Genomic DNA, 17,704 nt, shown 5'->3' with positions numbered 1-17,704 from the left:
TTACTTTGAGAAAGGGCCTCACTAAATTGCTGAGGCTAGCCTAGAATTTGCAATCCTCCTGCCTCAGCTTTCTGACTTAGTGAGATTATAGATGTGACCACCAGCCTCTGCTTTGTAACCTTTTCTAAGAGCTAGCAGAATTCAAAATAGAAATCAGACTGCTCTCTGGGTTAAAGAAAATGCTTCTTTTTGAAAAGTGCTCATCTGTTATTCCTAGCAGTTTCATTTTCTCCCTTCTTAACTGCTCAAGACACGTGCTGCTCCGCATCTCTGCCTTTTAGGCCCAAACAGACTAATAGAATTTTATCAGCTTGGTGAGCTCACTTCAGACAACCCCATGTTGTGTCTTCCTGTGGAGGTACTTCTGGCTGACCCAGAAAGAAGTGGCAGTTTCCCTGCAATTTGCCTCTTTTTTATTATCACAACAAAGTTGTAAGATGAAGCCTATGAAATTAAAAAAAAAAAAATCTTCTGTTTTTTATACATTAGTATTTTAATCTCAAAGTCAATGTGGTTGTGAAGTAGTGTGCTTTGCATGTGAAAATTTTTAATCTCTCATTCATCTGTTGAAGTATTTCAAAAAGCTAGTAGAGAAGAATTCAAAGTCAATCAAAATGTGCACAGGGTATCAGACTTGTTGAAAATGACCCACCCACTCGATTAGCCATTGGCATCCTTATTGTCTCTGTATGTTTGTGGCTTTTGCTTTATTTAATTGGAAATCTGATCTGGCCATTAAAAATTTTATTAATAATCATTTGATTAAACTATACAATAAAATACTCTTCGTGGCAGCCCAGAATTTAAATTATTTTTTTTAGGATAGAAAGGCAAATTAAACAAAGGAACAAATAATGGTCCCTGAGAGTATAAGCAGACCCAATCACCAAGTTCCTTTCCTGGTGCCGAGACTTAAAATGTAAGTACTGTCTTTCGAACCCAGGGCTCCACACATGCCGGGCTAGCACTGTACTACAGAGCTACATCCCTAGCCCCTTTTGCTTTATTTTGAGACTGGGTCTGGCTCAGTTGCCTAGGCTGGCCTTGAATTTACAATCCTTCTGTCCCAGCCTCCTGAGTTGCTGGGATCACAGACGTGTGCCGCTGCATCCAGCTATAGAAATCTTTACACAGAAAGACTATTTTTGTAAGTGATCTTTGAAGGAGGAAGGTGACTTAAGATGTGATCCTCACCAGTAGTACTTAGAGTACTTCTAAGACTTGAGAGGACCAGTCTTAAATTTCAGAATATAAAATGTTAGTTCACACGAACACATATTTCTTTTGCCATTGAAAAATTTTAGCCCATCATTTACCTGCTTGCTAAGAATAAAAACATTGCTTTAAGGCTCATGGAGACATTTTTTTTTTTTTTTTCCAGAGCGGGTATGTGTAGAATTCTTCCCTGTTTTCTATCTGTGCTCTCTATACTACCACCTAGTGGAATAAATGAAGTTTACTTGTCAATTAAAATTGGAAGGAAATACCAGGGAAGAAAGTGAACAAGGTTCTGGGATGGAACCCAGGGCCAAGTGTATGCTGGATACATGCCCTACCACCTATACCCTTAATGAAGTGAAATTTATCACAGGAAAAAAATCCCATGATGATGTGTTATTGTTACTTCTTTAAATATAATACAGGCCATGTGAAATATGGGAGTTCCCAGTAAAAAACCGTCCAGGCATTCATGTGATAATTAATAAAACGCTTTCAGCTCTTAGACAAATAAGCTATTTTATTCAGAAACTAGAAGGTAGGTAAGTCTTGTAGACTTCCTGGTATATTGTATCTCTAAATTATTGAGAAGTTTCTCTTTTCATGGTAAAAAAAAATATTTAAAACATTAAGGTCCAAAGCAACCATGAAAGGGAGATATTGGCATTTTCTTTAATAGGTAAATAAAAGTACAGAAATGAGATAATCAAGTTTTATCTAAGCCGGAAGAAACGCAGGTATGTATACTATGCTGACGTTTTCCCTTCCAAACAATGAAACCAAAAAAAGGCAAATGAAGTGCTCAGGCTCCTCATCCTTTCTTGGTGGAAGGCTCTTCTTTTCTTTTTTTTCTACTTCTTCTTTTTTTTGCGGGGGGAGGGAAGAGGGGGGTACTGGGGATTGAACCCGGGCACTCAGCCACTGAGCCACATCCTCAGCCCTATTTCGTATTTTATTTAGAGACAGGGTCTCACTGAGTTGCTTCATGCTTTGCTTTTGCTGAGGCTGGCTTTGAACTTGTGATCCTTCTGTCTCAGCCTCCCTAGCCGCTGGGATTACATGCGCCACTGTGCCTGTCCTCTTATTCTCATCTAAAGCCCCCCATGGAAAAACAAACACAAACCAGCATGGAAGCAGAACCTCTTGCTGCATGCTAATTTCTCTAACTCGCTCATCCATCACTCACATGGGTTTGTTCTGTGGCCTCCCGTGCTCTGCTGAGTCCCTGTGTTCCTGTACGGTGCTGGCAATGTCAGCTTCCTGTTTCCTAAGGGGACACACTTTTCAGATGGCCTCAGTGGGCACATACACACTTCTTGTTATGCTCACAAATATTTTACCTATGATTCTTGATGTCAAAGTAGTGGGCTAGGGACTGGGAGGCAGGGAGTAGGAGGGGAACGTATAAGGGAAAGTCAGGTAACTACCCCCCTGCCCACCCAAACTCCACTTGGCCAGTTGCAGACAACATTATAGAAACACAATAGCAGCTGGACATAAGTTTCCTCTTCTCTCACTCTACATGATATTTCCCACCCCCTGCCTAGTTCAGGCAGATGTGGCTCCAGTACTGACTAGGTTTGTGATTTCTGGTGGCCTTAGATTATACAGAAGAGCCCAGTGACTCTTTATGTAGCCCTCAAAACTTCTAGTCTCTCAATTTTCTTCCTTAATAATTCACTGACCCTAATGCCACATAGCTGCTTTGGTGTTGGAGGGATTGGCATGATTGTGCATTGCTGACTTTTGATTCCTGGTAGTTGTGATAATGGCTGTCTTGTCTCCTATCTGTGTTATTTATGATACAAGCTCCTGAATCATTCCCCCTGCCCTTTTGATGGTGTTTTTCGTGCTTGGTCTCTTTGCCTTTGGAAAAACCACACTCTTGCTCTCTGTTAAGTGAGACACAGGCAGATGTGGGCATGGCATCCTCTCAAACAGTCACCTGCTGGAGGCGCTGATCTGTCTTGGAGTGTTGACTAGGCTGGGAAACAGAAGGGCAAGTTAAGAGAAGCAGGATAGTGTATTTCCTCTCCCAATACTAGAGACTGAGGTTTTCTCTCTGTCAATTTCCTGTCAATGCAACCTTGTCCTATCAGCAACAATAATTGATATATTCACATGTTCTCTAAAATTGTAACTCAGAAGCAAAGCCAAAATTTACATATATGTGTATAAGTATATGCATGTATGCACACATGATTATAATAAAGACAATAATAAAAAGAAAGAAAAAAGAAAACAAAGCCAAGAAGTGCTTCCTTCTTAAAAGACCTGAAAAGGCTTTGTGTCACTTGACTTTAATTGGCTGGGAGATAGTTGCAGGTCAGCTCTAGAGTTTAAGACTAGTGTCTACATCGTAAATTACAGACTTGTATACTTTTACTTTATTGCAGCCTTCTCTTGGAGTCAAGAAGCCTACCAAAGCCCTGCTCTTTGTAATCTTAAGCCCAGTGGGACCTTATTTTTCAAGCGGAACCTTTAATCCAGTGTCCCTGTGGGCCAACCCGAAGTATGTCAGAGCCTGGAAAGGTGGGACTGGAGACTGCAAGATGGGAGGGTAAGTCAGCCTCTCTCTCTGAAGGAGACAGTCCTTCCCAATCCCGCAGTAATTAATGTTTGGCTTCAATGTGAATCATATAATAATATGCAAATGTAAATGCTCATTTTTTTTTTGTTTCCTGTTTAGGTTTAAGTGTTTTAAAGGAGGTAGTTTTTTAAAGAATAACCCATGGCCCTTCATGAGAGAGAAAGGTGGACATAACATATAGGCAAGAACTACAGCAGAGAAACCAGGAATCCGTTCAGCTATCTGTACTTGAGCTTGTCTGCTTCGCTGAAGTGCTTTCATGCTGCCAGAGATTGTAGCCACACCTGCTGCGAACTGGCTGAGGGGAGCCCGCTTCAGCTCTTTCAGGCTGGTCTCAGGCCATATGTAGCTGGCAGGAAATAAAAGAGCATTCAAAAGTGTTGGACAGTTTCAGGGGTGGACTTGGCCTTGATTTGGGAATGCCCCTATAGGTGAATAAGAATGGCTGGATTAAGCAGGCTGGGCTCTTCCTTGTCTGTCTCCAATAGTGATGTGCATCATCTGGTCCCTGATAAAACACGTACATTCAGGAAGGCCACGGAGTTGAATGACACACTGCTGATGTTTTAGACAGTGCCCTTTCCATTCCTTCCTTTTCCCCTTCTCTTCCCCTCCCCCTGTGTCAGCTAGCATTTCGTTGCTGTTACAAATAACATAGATAAGAGACAAGACAGCCATTATCACAACACTGAGGAAGACAACAGAGAGGAAGAAAGATTTTATTTTGGCTTATGGTTTCAGAGGTCCCAGTCCTGTTCGACTGGCTCCATTGCTTTGAGCCTGAGGTGAGGTAGAACATCATGGCGGAAGGGCATGACAATGGAAAGCTGCCCAGTTCGTGGAAGCTGGAAAGTAGAGAGGAAGAGAGGAGGGAGCCAGGGATAAGGTATGGTCTCCAAGGGCATGCCTCCAAGAACCCAGTCCTGTGATCATGTCCCACCTCCTACAGTCTCCAGTGTCTCCCAACAGTGCCATCAAGTCATTAATCTAATGAAATCAGAGCTCTTGTGATCCATTTACTTCCCCAAAGCTGTACCTCTGAACACTGCTGCACGGGAGACCAAGGCTTCAACACATGAGCCTTTGGGGGACATTTCATATCCAAACTAAAATACCCTCCCAGGATCAGTTACAGCATACACATTCAAAAATGCACAATGGGCAGTGTCAAGCAATTGTGATTAATTTATAAGATCTAATGGACAATAGTTGACAACTACAGGAACAAATAGGTGTTGTAGGAAGGATGGAAACTCTTACAGATCAAAGGTATTAAAAATAGAGAACACTGTAGTAGATATAAACAACTGCTTTGAGGGACTCATCTGTAGACTGAACACAGCTGGTAAAATAATCAGAGAGCGTGGAGCTCTGTCTGTAGAAACTTTTCCAAATGAAATAAGGGGAAAGAAATGAATGGAAAAATATAACAGTAGACCTAATATTTACTGTATGATGAGTTGAACATTACTGGAACACCAGAAGGGGAAAGGGAAGGGGAAGAAGTATTTGTTATAATAATGGCTGAGAATTTTCCAAAGTGAATGACAAAAACCAAAGTCTGGGTACAGGAGGCTTAAAGAATACCAAGCAAGATAAATACCAGAAACATCAAATATCATCTTTAGACTGCTGGAAAACTAAAGACAATGCAGGAAATCTTGAAAGGAACCAGGGGGAGAAAAATGCCTTAAGAACATAGGAGTTACAAAAAGAATTACAGTGGGTGAGAAGAGGGGGAATGATAGCAGCCCAATTATGTTATTGTGTGCATATACAAATATGAAACAACAAATCCCACCATTGGTACGGCTATAGTGTACCAATAAGAAATATGGAAAAATTTAAAAATATGGATTGAACTTAAAAAAAGTTATAGTGGACTTCTGGTCAGAAGCCATTAAGCAAGTGGAAGGTGGAGTGAAATAGTTCAAGTGTTAAAAGAAAGTGTTGAAAGTGTCAGAAAGGAAGAATGTAGGAAAAGGAATCTGTGAAGATAAAGTAAAATGTTTCTTGTCCTTATTCTTAACTCATCAAAAAAATAATGGTTTATTTAAAGTGATAATAGGAAGTACGTACTGAGTGAGCAGAGCAGAGCTGAAAAGGGTGACAACGATGCTGTGAAGGACTCAAGGGTCAGGCTTGAGATCTGGTCTCCATGCTCAGCTTCAGAAACCGCATGGGAGTCTGTACCAACGGGTGCATATACCACTGTTCATATTTCTTTAAAGCATGGAGTGAACCCTCACATAATCTATGGACCACATAGATTATGTCGACCACACTTAATGCAAGATGGTAATAAGAGGAGAACTGGAGCTGGGGAAGGGGTAGATGAAAACGCTTTGTGCTTTTTGCTTACTTTCTCTAAGGCTTAAAGTACTCTAAGAATAACGTTCATTATTTAAAAAGAAAAAAAAATGCTTTGACTAAGGCCCAGGTCTTCTGTGATCAATGGAAGTTGATTTGAAGAGTCTTCCAGGAGAGGAAGAGATGAGAGAGGACTGAGTCTTGGAGCTCATAATGAAAGCAGCACTAGCAAGACGAGGCAGGAACCAGAGGACGGACTTTTAACCTACATGCATATTGTTTCCAAGATGTCATCAAGCTCCCCATTCCTATGCTTCTAAACTGGAGAAACACAGGGAAACATGATTTTGCATTGAGTATCAGCAATTTAGTTGGCAGAGACATTTGGAGTCAAGGGAAGATTTGTGTTTTATTACTTCCTTCAGTCTAATTGAGTCAGCAATTACCCTCCAAGCACTTTTTAGGACCCCTGTGTTCAGTTGGTATTATTAAATAGCAATTGATTCACACAAGCTGACTAAGTGACTCTGAAGAAAGGAGAGAAAGATGATATTTTCCTTAATTCTAAGATTATTCCACTGTTTTTAGCCCCTGGAGATAACATAAGCCTTTTTTATTTGTTTTAGATTCTGAGGATTGAACCTGGGGCCCCACACATGGTAGGCAAGCGGTCTTTCCACTGAGCCACACACCTGAGTCCTTTTTATGTCCCCCTTATTTTGAGACAGGGTCTTCCTAAATGGCTGAGCTGGCCCTCAAAATTGTGATCCACCTGCCTCAAACTCCAGAGGACTGAGTTACTTGGGAGGTACTCATGTACCACTGTGCCTAGCTAACATAAGCCTTTTATTTCTAAGTGTGAGTGAGAACAGTAGTACAACAGCACAGAGCTGAGGGGGAATTGTAGCCTCATGGGCCTCATTTGGCTGCACAGTGAAATCTCCAGGAGTCTAGCACATTGCTGATGCCTGTCTCCTAGCTCTAGAGAGTTTGATTTCTCTGGTGTGGGGTATAGACTGAACATCAGGATATCTTAATGTGCAGCCACACTTGAGAAGCACTGAGCTAGAAGAAGGTTTTTCATCACAGGAATATCTTTAGTACCCATCACTTTTTTCATTCAGAACAAGTCAGGCTTCTTTCTCCTTATATCTCCTTGCACCCTCACCGACACACACAATTACCTGTTAGTTTTTGCTTTTTCTTTTACCACTCTAAGGGAGGACACTGATAATGCCCGTGGGAGCAAGTAGTGTATGGGAAATCTTAGCACCTTCCTTTCATTTTGAACCTAAAACTAGTGCAAAAAAAAAAAAAAAAGTAAGTGAATAAATAAATGATTAAAGTATTTTAAAAACAAGCTAATTTCCTTGGGGTATTGTATTTACTCTGAGTCTTATAATCAGGGTGAAAATGCTTAGTAATGCAGATTAAGTGAGATGATATAAAGTGCTTGGCACATAGAAAGCTTTCTGCATAAATGGCTAAATATATTGGCTGGTAGGCAGAGAAACTGGATCACAGCATCTTTGATTTTTGTACAGTAAAATCCTTTTGTCCTCTTGGTTCTCAAAAGTATAATAAAGTATAGGGCTGTTTTGAGATGATTCTATGAAATAAGGTAAGTAAGTACCTAGTACCCTGCTTGACAGTAGTCACCTCTCAACAAACAGTAGCTGATAGTAGGTGGTTTTTTCACTTTCTTATTTTATCTTGGGCACTCTCTTTATCTTGGACTCTCCTTATCAGTTGGATTACACACAATAGAATTTACTCTCTTGGAGGGATGTATTTAATATCTCTAATCTCCCAGATGTTTATTCTACTTAAATTTATATTGAATTTTTTCTCCATAGGCAGTTTTCCCATTTTTTCAGTTATTATTTCCCCCACCGAAAGGACATATGTTTCTCTTCTGAATATTAGAAGCACATGGGAGTGAACCCATAAGTATTACCAAGACATCAATTTCTCTGTGGGCATTTATAATACAGTGAACAACTGAGAAAAATTATTGAAAATTTTGTATCAAAGATAAAACATTTATAGAATATGATGTATAAATCAGTCAAATACTAAACATTAAAATCTTTTCAATGCATTGAATCAGTTGTCTTTAATTTCTCTTTCCCTGCCCAGGTAGTTTTAATTCAGACACACTCTCAAAAGGGTGTGTTTTTTGTTCTTAGAGCCTGATTTAAAAGGCTATTCATGCTGGAAGAATTCCCATTGTGTTTTTTTTTTTTTTAATAGATTAAAGGGCATTTTACATGTGAAATAATCATTTATTTTTAGATATGGCAAAATCTTACCATTGTATCACAATGAGAGAAGATTCAGCTAAAATTCAACTGAATATTTTTAAACATATTACATTGGGGTGTGACAGGCTTATATAACCTATTTCTTAGTGTTTGTTATTTATTTTTTCCAAACAACTTATGACATATGTATATGTGTGTGTGTATACACATATATACACATACACACGTGTGTGTGTGTGTGTGTATACACACACACATACACATATGACATAAAACAAAATATTTTTGTCAGTCAAATAAATTGATAAAGCAAAAATATGACCTGATTTGCTTTTTTCACTGGACTTAACTTGGTAAACCCATCATAGGTTGAAAATATCACAAGTGGAGAATGCATTTAACTGACCAAATATAACACCTTAGCAACGTGGCTCAGTTGTTTATGCTTTCTGTGGCTGACAGGGAGGTGTGGCCTCCTTTTGTTTCCCAACCTGTCGGTACTGCTAGCCCAGGAAAAGGTTAAAATTCAATATTTCAATATTTCAAATCCTTTTGTCCTCTTGGTTCTCAAAAGTATAACAAAGTATAGGGCTGTTTTGAGATGATTCCGTGAAATGAGGTAAGTAAGTACCTAGTACCCTGCCTGACAGTAGTCACTTCTCAACAAACAGTAGCTGATAGTAGGTGGCTTTCTCACCTCAAGACCACTGCAAAGCCGAACCCCCAATGGGATGGGGTTTGGTCTGTAGTAGAAGCACAGGAGCTCAGTCCTCTGAAGCCCAAACCCATAGTCTTTCTGCTGGGCTCTTCCTATAGTATGGTTTATATCATTATTAGAAGGCATTCATGTTTTCATGGTGTAATTTTTTATGGTCATTAGACAAAGGCATCCTGTATGCCAGACTTGTATCATCTCCATATTGATCAAGAATTTATGTTTGGCATCTGTTCCGAGGGTCATTCGGTGAATTTCAGCATAACTTTGGAGTGAGTCAACCTCATGCTCCACTATTGATAGCCAGCCATGTGGTATCATGCCTATTTTTCACCACTTTCTAGACTATTTCAGTTACTAGTCAATATTCTTTCAATTGCAAGTCAGAAAACCAACTTCAGCAATCTTTTTTAATTTATTTTTAAAATATATGACAGCGGAATGCATTACAATTCATATTACACATATAGAGCACAATTTTTCATATCTCTTGTTGTTTGTAAAGTATATTCACACCAATTCGTGTCTTCATATATGTACTTTGGATAATGATGTCCATCACATTCCACCATCATTGCTAACCCCCTGCCCCCTCCCTACCCCTATGTGAATCAGTCTCCTTATATCAGAGAAAACATTAGGCATTTGTGTTTTGGGGATTGGCCAACTTCACTTAGCATTATCTTCTCCAACTCCATCCATTTACCTGCAAATGCCATGATTTTATTCTCTTTTATTGCTGAGTAATATTCCATTGTGTATATATGCCACATTTTTTTATTTATCCATTCATCTACTGAAGGGCATCTAGGTTGGTTCTACAGTTTAGCTATTGTGAATTGTGCTGCTATAAACATTTATGTGACTGTGTCCTTATAGTATGCTGTTTTTAAGTCCTTTGGGTATAGACCAAGAAGTGGGATAGCTGGGCCAAATGGTCCCCAACTCTAGAAATCTTAAGTGGAAAGGGATCCACTGGCACATTTAACTAGGAGGGTGGTGATGCACCAGCTAAGAGTTAAGATCACTGTTGCTAAGTTTCTGTGTCCTTGCAGGTGCAAACCTAGAGAGGAGAAAATACTTATATTTTAGGTTTCATACATTAAAGTGAACAAATGAATGAACCCAAAGAAGGGCTTGATATGTGCAGCTTAGCTCACACGCTCATCCTTGAGTTGAATTGCAGCAAGGCAAGATGCTCTGCAGGAAGGGCTGTGTTTCTGTAAGAGGGAAGTCAGTGGGAAAGGAAGATAAGCAAGAGAAAGTGGCTCATATTCATTATAATAATAGCTCTGGCACTTACACTTTTATTTAGACAACAGTGCACATTGTCATCTCACCTATAAGAAAGAGGTAATTAAAAAGACCTAATCAGGTATTTTGCAGATGATTGCATTATTGCTTTGTAGTAGTTTTAGTGAAGTTAGTTTGTTTCTGTGCACCTCTAGGGGCTTTAGTTCAAGGGTGGGTGCAGGATTTATTTCCCATACCCAATTGTCCCATATGGTGCTTCTCAAACTAGTTTCCTAATGTTCTCCAAAAACCAAGAAGAGTGAATTGTACAGCCAGGAGCTTAGGGAGGAAAGCAAGAATCATTCATTTGAAGATTATCATTAAACAGTCATCCATATTTTGCAATATACTCTGTTATTTTCTCATTTAAGCTTAAATAAACTGTAATTTTGAAATGTTACTAAATTCCATTGTCATTCCAGGAAGATATGCTATGCTCTTTTGATTTTTAAAAAATCTAGGATAAATAATGTGGGTTAAGAAAAGCAAGCTTTCAGAATACTTTTTGGTCAAACTCAGGATTTTTTTTTTCCACCTTTGGGAATTTCAGACACCAGGCATTTACTTGGTGGTTTTGGAATATGTTAAAAGATCTCAAATCAGAAAGCATCAGTTAATGCTCTGCTACTTGAGCTTAGTTTTTGAGCCTCAGTTTCTCATCTGAATAGCAGAAATAATGTTAATGGGTAACACATAGTATTGAGTGATGTGAGGTTTAAATTAAATAAGTCATGTAAAATGCTTGTGTGTGGAAAAAATACTCAAAAACTTTTAACGTGTTGTTGTTAACTTGGTTATTTACTTGTGTTCTCTTGTCATCACTTTTCCTGTTAGGATTCTGAGATTTTAGCTTGCTGTCTCTCAGATGTATGCAGAGATCATTTAGGTTCTCTGATGGGTTTTCCTTTAATGTATTGGAGTTAACTAGAGAGAGTACATATATTAAGAACATGTTGAACATCTTAAGAACATTAAGTATGTTGACTACATCCATGTGTGAGTTAAGGACATACATATTTCAGTATTCAAGATGAGGTTTAGGGTGACATATTAATAATCATAATATTTTCTCTCCCTTAAAAGGAATTATGGGTCATCTCTTTTTGCCCAAAGTGAAGCAGCAGAGAATGGTTGTCAGCAGGTTCTCTGGCTCTATGGAGAGGATAATCAGATAACGGAAGTCGGAACTATGAATCTTTTTCTTTACTGGATAAATGAAGATGGAGGTAATACACTCAGATTTCAGCTCTGTGCTATGTTTTGACCATTTTCAATGAGACTGAAAAAGATAAGAACTAGAAAATTAGAAAGAGGGAGTAGGTAACCCAATTCCCAAGTCAAGGAATATTGTGCTTTTGAGATCCAATTGGATTTCAGTTTTAGTTTCAAGAAGTTATAAAGACTTTGTTTTTGTTTTTGATGTACTAATTACTGAGATGTCACATTAAGGGATTTAAGTCACTGTGATTTGAAGATATGTTGCTTTCTGCTGTTTGCCACATAGCAGGCATATTCCTATCTGAATACCTTGTATGAGGAAATAGATCTCAGATCAGTTCAGTGTGCACTAACCATTAACAAAATTTGAAATACTATAGTAATATAGTCTACTGATTTTTTTGATAGAGCATTTAGTGTACCCTTTTGATATACACACATATATGCGTGTGTGTGTGTGTGTGTGTGTGTGTGTGTGTGTAGCTTTATTTTTCTCTTTCTGTTCTGGGGATTAAATCCAGGGTTTCATGCCATTAGGCAAGTTCTCCACTGTTGAGCTACACCCACAACCAACTTTCTATAATTTTTTAAATAATTGCAGACCGTTTTTTTTTTCCATACCTTGAAAACTTGTCAGAAAACCTCCAGATTTACTCTGGAGCTTTACTTGATGAAAATGCACTTTTAAAGACAAATCATTGTATCTTAAGATTGTATCTAGATCCTTGTTCATTTAAGACTATTACTATATGTCTAGAAATCAGTACTTCTTTACCACCTTTAATATCCTGAATGCTCACTACCTTTCTTTGCTATTTTTTTAAGTAGTTGCCAGAGACCATAGGGGTTTGGTGAAGTGTTGACAATGTATATACCATTAAGTTAAATAGCCAAAAGTGTGTCTGTTGCGGGGAGATATGTATTTATTTCTATTAGAATTTTGATAACCACAAAAAATTTAGAAACATATTTTTAAGCGTGTTTTTCCTCCTAGACTGTTCATTTCACAGTGAGTGTCCTGAATTGAAATGTAAAATGATGTTTCTGAATACTTGTGAGGTCTCAGTATTTTCAGATGACATTTTAATTCTACACTAGCCTCTGGTGCTCTTATGTTATTTGGCTAGAAAAAAGAGGAAAGTGGTGATTCAGATGTGGCTGAGTGCAGAGCTGTGTACCAATTTAAGCATTAGCTGCAAAGACTCAACAGGGTGTGCCTTAGATTTCACCAGAGGTAGGGAACACAGGAGGTATGGGCAGCACCCCTTGTCCTGAGCTGGCCTTGGTAATTCTTGGCATACGAAAGCCAGGTACAGCCCATGTTCATCTTCCGTTCCTGCTGCTTGTACTTGGTACTGTTTAAAAACTACACTTAAACTGGAAAATTTGTGAATTTCAGTTTTTGAGTTATTTTATACACATATATCAAAAATTAGGCAAGGGCTGGGGTTTGGCTCAGTGGTAAAGCATTTGCTTAGCATGTGTGAGGCGCTAGGTTCGATTCTCGGCACCACATAAAAATAAATAAATAAAGGTCAATTGACAACTAAAAAATTATTTAAAAATAAAAGTATGCTAGGGGGGCTGGGGACATCACTCGGTTGGTAGAATGCTTGCCTCGCATGCACAATGCCCTGGATTCAATCCCTAGGATCACTCCCACCCCCCAAAAAAATTATGCCAGGAAAAAGATGGTGAATGTCGAACTCCATACTTAGGAGAAAACTGATTGATTCCACTTTTCTTTCCACCTGCCTATTCCTTCTCTTCCCCGCCACCCCCAAACCCACACAACCAACCCAAAGCAAAAAGAGTTGCACCACTCAGACTGGAGCCACCATTGTTTATGGCTGAGAGCTGTCAGGATTTAAGCACCCGCTGAATCAGAGCTACAAGATTTAATCAGAAACATCCAGAAACTGCCCAGCTAAAAAACATTCCTTATCCAAACAAGAATCATGGAGCATTTCTATCATGGCTTTTAAAGGTCAGAATAAAAATGAGTGAATTTGTCTTCTGCCTCTTGCAAAATAAGACCTTGAGAACTCCTCTTTAGTAACTCTTGCCTGAGGCAACTTTAGGTTCAGGGTGCACCTTCAGTTGGGGGTGTTCACCAAAAAGGGCAAATAAATTTGAAACAAGGAGAAAGGGGGTGAAATAAATTCCTGAATAGTACTAGGAGAGAAGAAAACAGAACGTCAGCAACAACCTTCAGACCAAAAAGTAAGACACTGAAGCAACTCTGCAGAGACTTTGATTCACGCCACCACGACTTTCTGAAAATACAAAAAAAAAAAAAAATAGTTGAAAGCCAGCAAAATACTGATCTTTTTCACAAATTTTGATAACAGGAGACATGAGCAGGGTTCTTTCAGTAGTGACCAACCACCCTCCCACTATCCTCACACCTATCACCACTCTTGGACAAGGGGTTGGTGCAGAAAGATAAGGCAGACAGTGTGTGTGGAAAGCACAGTGCTGTGCCCAATGGCTATTTGTGGCCCTTGGTCTGTAGCTCATGGGAATTTTGATTCCTGTAACCAACTGGTAATAAAAATCACACATCTTCCATTTTCTTTCTTTCTTTTTTCCCACTCTGTTGATAAGTAATTTAACATATACACCTCACTGTTTGAACAAATTTTATTGTGTTCTGGACACTGGGGATGTAACACCAGATTTGTGGGACCCCAGTAGACCTCCAGGAGCCAAATCTGATGCAGTCACACAAGAGTCTTTATTGCAAGCTCGAGCCTGGACTCACAACCATTTCCAACGCAGCAGTCCCAGGGAGTGAGTCCCAGTCCTTTGTTCACAGAGATTTTATAGGTTTTGGGGGGATACACTATGCATCACAACATCACACAGCAAATCATTCCATACCGCGGGAAAGTCAAACAACATTTTTTAACATTGATTAGCACATTCACTGGCGGGAACAAGTTGGGTAGGGGTAATTGGTTAGTACAAGAAGGGGATTCCTTTGAACTGATTGGTTTAAGCCACTAGGGGAGTGAACTACATGAACTGAACTACATGGTTTCCCAACATGTTATCAACCACCATAAACTATTGGGGGGTCATCTGGCATCCCAGGTATTTTCCCTGTCTCATGCCGACTGGTGGTTGCTAGGGGGTTGCTATGGGTCTTCACCTAGACTAACTGAGTCAGGGACACCTGGTGTCACAGATCTCTCCTGTTATTTGCAGACAAACAACTCAGCAGGGTGGGTATGTGCCTAGGAGTGCTCTGTGGGTCTTTCCAAGGACAAGGGTCACGCCCCCTTCCTTGGACAGGCTTTGCTGTGAGGTAGAGGCTGGTTTCTCAAAAATGGAGTCACATTAGTTTCTCAGGGACATTCAAAAAAAATATAGCCCAGCCCTGTGGCTGTGCTCACAGTTGGCATGGGAGCATGATGGCCACGGGTGTCGCTGCTGCTATGTCCACCCAGCCTGTGAGCCTGGTTGGCCACGTAGGTGTTTCCATTCTCTCCTCAGAGCTCTGGCCATCAGATGTCTGCATGCCTAGGTGTTGCTGTTTCTCAGCCTCCCAGTCTTTGTGAAGGACTCCTCAGTATGGTTTTCCTTGAGTCTTTGTTCAAAATTGTAACCTCCCCCGCTTCCCTCTTTTTTTTGTTCCATGCTCAATGAGAATATTTAACACAATAATTGTTCGCCTGTGCCTGTCGCAAAGTAAGTAGGGAGTTGGATCACTCTGGTTCATAGAGCTTAAAACAGTTTACACTTGCTGTATACTTGCTGAAGAAGTGAGTAACTGTGCTGCTGGTGTTCAGGGCTCTTGCGTAAACCTGCATTTCCACTCTCCATCAGTGCTTGACTTTGGGAAGTCAAGCAAATCCTGCTGTTATTGCTTCTAAATTCCTCATCCCCTGAAAATGATCTCTTTGTTAAAGACAAGCTGCACTTTGTAGGTTCTGTTTTCCTCCTGTTGGGCAATCTGGAGTTGGTTCTGGCTCCTGTGAGCATGTTTGTGGTTGCACAGGAAAATGAATATTTCTCACCCAAATGTTGTCATGTCATCCTCTCTGTCTGGCAACCAGAGGAGCAGATGTTCTGTTCCTTGACCTCAGGCTAGTGGTTACAGTTCTGGGTGTTAAATGGATTTCACAAAACAGCATTTGCACATGCAAAGCTGCTGTTTTCATTTAACTTTGTGTAGTCTCAGAGCTGTGCACGCTTTAGGAAAGGTCCAGTTTAGGCTCACTGGAAATGTGTGTGTGTGTGTGAGAGAGAGAGAGAGATAATCACACATACATATAGACCTATACATTTCTGTATCTAGCTAACTAGCTATCACAAAACACATGTTTATTTTGAGATCATCAACACTTCTAAACATGACAAAAAGTAGCCCTGAGGATAGTGCCAAGAACACATTTCTTCTTTGCAGAAAGCAATTTTCAGCACGTGATTTTTAGAGACAAAATTCCAAAATCCATATCTCCTATGTATCCTAGCAAAGAGGGTTTATTTATTTATTTATTTGTTCAAAAATAGTTAATTGTTTACCACTCTGGGCCAGTCACAATGAGTTTTGAGGATCTGAGGATGACTCTGGACTTCTGGGGCCTCCAGACAAAGCCCTATGTAGCAGCCACATTGGAGCCCGTGCCCAAGGGTCAGCGGACATGAGCTGTGGTCATGCCCTTACCCCAGAGTCACCAACCTTGACAAGCCCAGCACTTGTGTTTATTTCTTCTTCTGTAAAATAGGATTGGTTTAAATGAATTCTAAACTTTTTTTTTTTTTAACTACATAAAAGACCCTGGGGGAGCCTCAGGTCATCAGTGTGATTCCTTCCAGCTTTCACTACCTAGCGACCCTTTCAAGTACACTTTGTGAATTTCTCTGCAGACGACTAATGGGCAACAATTTATCTGATTAAAAAGTTCAACATCCTTGTGGGGTAATGATTTATGGTTTAAAGATTTAGATTCCCGGGTGCCAGAAGTGGGGAAGAAAGGCAAATGTTGAGTACCAGAGACAGCCTGTTGTAAGAAGAGCTTGTGTGGCTGAGAGACAGACCCTGGCGCCAGCGCTCACTGTGGCTAGGGGCCTGTGGTCCTCTCACAGTGGACAAGTGGCCCAGCCATGGAGTTTGTTTGGGGGATTTCCTCTTTAATTCTTGGGTAAAGTCAGCACCTACGTATTTGGTGCTGATACTCCAGCAGGTTTGAAAACCACTAAAGATACATTTCTCAAAGGGCAGTGCAGAAGTAGTGCCCAGCCCAAGTAGCCAGGCATATTTCTTTCTTTCCCTCCCCATAGTACTGAGGATTAAACCCAACACCTTGTATATGCTAGGCCAGCATTTTACCCCTGAGCAACGTCCCTAGTCCCCACTTTTTTTGAGATAGGGTTTTGCTGAGTTGTTGAGGCTGGCCTCAAACTTTTGATTCTCCTGCCTCAGTTTCCCAAGTAGTTGGGATTAAAGGCGTGCACCAGCTGTATGAGCATTTCTTAGGGAACAGCCTCCTTCATAGAATTCTTAGAAGGTTGGGTAATGTGACCCGTGTTCCTTAGCAGGATCCTGTCTACTTGCCTCAACTATGAACCAGGTTTTATCTATTAAGATAAATTTTGACTTCAGGATGTTCCTCTTGAGAAGTACTCTTTACTTCTTACTTGATAGTGGAAGACCATCTCTTTATTTTACTGATTAAGGATATGTTCCAATTTCTAATTGACAGAGGAAGAACTGGCAACTCCTCCGCTAGATGGCATCATTCTTCCAGGAGTGACGAGGCGGTGCATCCTGGACCTGGCACACAAGTGGGTGGGTACCTTTGACTTTCATAAGCCCGAAACAGTACAGTAATCAAAATAAGCATAGCTCCCAGTGAAACAATATCCTGTGGTTCCAACCAATGTTATCTTTAAATCATACCTTGAGTCACTGGATAGAAAGAACTCCCTAGAAAGACCATCTTGGCAAGCTTATCAAGTGAGTATTGTTTCTAGGGAAGGGACAGAGAAACCAGTTTAACAAGAAGCCCTCATTGTTATACAAAATTACATATAAGAGGTTGTGAGGGGAATGGGAAAATAAACAAGGAGAGAAATGAATTACAGTAG

At 40.0% G+C, this 17,704-nt stretch overlaps 1 protein-coding gene across 2 annotated transcripts in view; it reads left to right on the top strand.

The window, feature by feature from the left end:
* BCAT1 (branched chain amino acid transaminase 1) overlaps positions 1–17,704 on the top strand; it is a gene marked incomplete at its 5' end in the record, with an annotated part of 108,093 nt that overhangs the window by 72,092 nt on the left and 18,297 nt on the right. For both annotated transcript variants that reach the window (XM_081309853.1, XM_081309852.1), the window contains 3 exons: positions 3,615–3,778; positions 11,474–11,616; positions 17,320–17,405. In XM_081309853.1, coding sequence (XP_081165979.1) covers positions 3,615–3,778; positions 11,474–11,616; positions 17,320–17,405 — 393 coding nt within the window. The remainder of the gene's footprint in view (positions 1–3,614; positions 3,779–11,473; positions 11,617–17,319; positions 17,406–17,704) is intronic.

The sequence above is a fragment of the Spermophilus citellus genome (assembly GCF_964194105.1).
Source record: "Spermophilus citellus genome assembly, chromosome: 10".
NCBI lineage: Eukaryota > Metazoa > Chordata > Mammalia > Rodentia > Sciuridae > Spermophilus > Spermophilus citellus.
Note: the sequence above shows the minus strand (reverse complement) of the source record. Positions and strands in the feature narration are given on the sequence as shown.